General features: G+C 39.5%; 1 protein-coding gene and 1 long non-coding RNA gene across 2 annotated transcripts in view; one reads left to right on the top strand and one right to left on the bottom strand.

Moving 5' to 3' along the window:
• LOC307158029 overlaps positions 1–2,500 on the top strand; it is a 399,912-nt gene that overhangs the window by 41,666 nt on the left and 355,746 nt on the right. The window lies entirely within an intron of this gene.
• LOC307157852 (glutamate receptor ionotropic, kainate 2) overlaps positions 1–2,500 on the bottom strand; it is a 45,643-nt gene that overhangs the window by 24,003 nt on the left and 19,140 nt on the right. Inside the window, exon 4 of the mRNA XM_079869793.1 lies at positions 1,454–1,635. Within this exon, the coding sequence (XP_079725919.1) occupies positions 1,454–1,635 (182 nt within the window). The remainder of the gene's footprint in view (positions 1–1,453; positions 1,636–2,500) is intronic.

Raw genomic sequence — 2,500 nt, 5'->3', positions numbered from 1 at the left:
CGTTCCCTGTTTCTCATCGACCTCCATCATCAGTGCTGTGGTTTTAATAAGTGAGTCTCTTCATCAGTTCTGCATCTTTAATCAGATCTTCAAGCCCTGCGGCCAAAACGCCTCTTTAATTACATTCCCATTTTGGTCCGAAGCCTTTGTAATAATGTCACACTAATAGAATTTCTAACACTGAGATTTAACATGAGAAATATGACTGGAGGAGACGAACGATCATCCTTCATCCTGGAGACGTGAATGAAGCGTCTCTGAAGACGAGAAGAACGATCCGGACTGAGAGAATCCCTCAGTCTGGAGAACGAGCGGAGAAGTTTCTGGCTGTATTACAGTAACGAGAATCTGATGAGGAACAACTGTAGACTACGCTTGGGTCTCGTTTGGATTTAAACGATTCCGATTTCGATTCTGCTTATCGATTTTGATTCCTATCGAAATTTCTAATTTCAATTTCCAATAAGGCAAAAAAAAAAAAAAAAAAAAAAAAGAGTTCGATTTCATTCACATTTAGTCTTATTGCAAAACATGTAATTGTGTCTGAATATCATGAACGAAAAGGCTAAAGAACACTTACACACGGAGCGTTTGCCTGTGCTTTAAAAACACCATAGAAGAACAACTAGCAGAACTAATATAAACTTCAAGAACAGTTGTTCTTCGTGTAAAGAAGCGAGCTAAAGTCAGCGGATAAAACACTGACACAATGATGAACAAGTGACAATAATATTAGCAATAACATCGTTTTACTAAATAATAAAGTAAACATCTTAATTGATCTTTGTAAAGAAACCTCATTGTTTAACTGGCTACTCTCTGCTGTCTCAGACGACGACATCACTTCCTGTCGGCCACCGTAACTTCTGTTGGGTGCAATTCACAACCTCACCACTAGATGCTGCTAAAAATCACACACTGCACCTTTAAAGAGCGCGTTAGTAATGTGCGCCTATTATCCGTTTCCTCGCTAGAGAAGCGCTCAGTCTTTCCTCTTGCAAATTCCGCCGTGTAAATAGCGAATCCGCCACGGCGTGAGCGCAACTGGCTTTTAAAGGGAATGGGAGACGAGACTCTGATTGGTTTATTGCAAGTTACGCCCAAAACACACCCATTATTATTAAGAGAATAGAGATGACACATTTAGACCGTGCACCGGGAGCACCGACCATTTTACCCGTCGTTAAACTAACAAATGTGGATTCGGACATGACCTAAGTGCACTTGCGCCCTGCGCTTTAGACCATGAGCTTAGATCCTTAAAATAGGGCCCTTTAATATGGGGGTCTATGGGACTGAGTCTCTTCTGCAGCCGGCCTCTAGTGGCCAGTCGATGAACTGCAGTTTAATCACTTCAGTGTTGGATTCAAGTTATCAGAAACTTTTCCTCCAGGATGAATGAAAGCGTGTGTGTGTGTGTGTGTGTGTGTGTGTGTGTGAGAGGAACGCTCACCTGCTTGAGGATCCAGGCTGCCATCTCGTGACTGCAGTCGAAGATGACGTGGAACTCCTTCGCTTTCTTCATGTCTTTGAGAAGCGGTTTGGCGTCTTTGGTGTCGGCGGAGAGTTGCCGGATCTTCAGCCGGATGTTGAAACGAGAAGGAGCTTTAATGAGCTCTTGTAGACGGATGAGACCTGAGGAGAACAACAGCAGATCCAGATCACACACACACACACACACACTACAGCTCTGACACACACACCACAGCAGATCCGTCTCTACGGTTGGGTATCGTTTGAATTTTAACAATTCTGATTCTTATAGTAGAAGAACTTTATTGTCCCCGTGGGGCAATTGGGTTTGCGGCGCAGTCGCAAGGCACTACATGACAAACATGACACAAACAATACAATGCATTACAAAACACTAAAATACACTAAACTAAAAAACACTATAATATACTATACACCCTTGGGTCTAACCATTCCAGCTGGACAGATAACTTATTTCAATTGATTTAAAGCCTTAATGGCTTGTGGTACAAAAGAAAAAACTTATTGATTCCTAATTTCGATTTCAATAAGGTAAAAAAAAAAAAAAACTTCGATATCATTCACATTTATTTTAAGTCTTATTGCAAAACATGTACTTGTGTCTGAATATCATGAACAGAAATCATCAGGCTAAAGAACAGAGCGTTTGCCTGTGCTTTAAAAACACCATAGAAGAACAACTAGCAGAACTAATATAAACTAAAGCATTATTAAAGACAAGGAAACACTCAGTTATTAACAAAGAACAAATACAAAATTAACAATCGCAACAAATAGATAAAACTGAACAAAGATACGATTGAAATAAACAGTGTTTTAAGATTTTCAGGTATTCAGGTGCAGAAACTGTTATCAAATGTAATACATAATACATTACAAATATAGTTACAAAAGTTATTCAGTCAAGAATGAGTGATTTTTATTTTTGTCTGTTGTATGATTAAGTGTTATTATAGAGACGGCAGGAATATTAGTGTTATTATAGAGACGGCAGGAATATTAGTGT

The sequence above is a fragment of the Squalius cephalus genome (genome assembly GCF_949319135.1).
Source record: "Squalius cephalus genome assembly, chromosome: 4".
Classification (NCBI taxonomy): Eukaryota; Metazoa; Chordata; class Actinopteri; order Cypriniformes; family Leuciscidae; genus Squalius; species Squalius cephalus.
The sequence above is the reverse complement of the archived record's forward strand: the minus strand, read 5'-3'. Positions and strand labels throughout refer to the sequence as shown.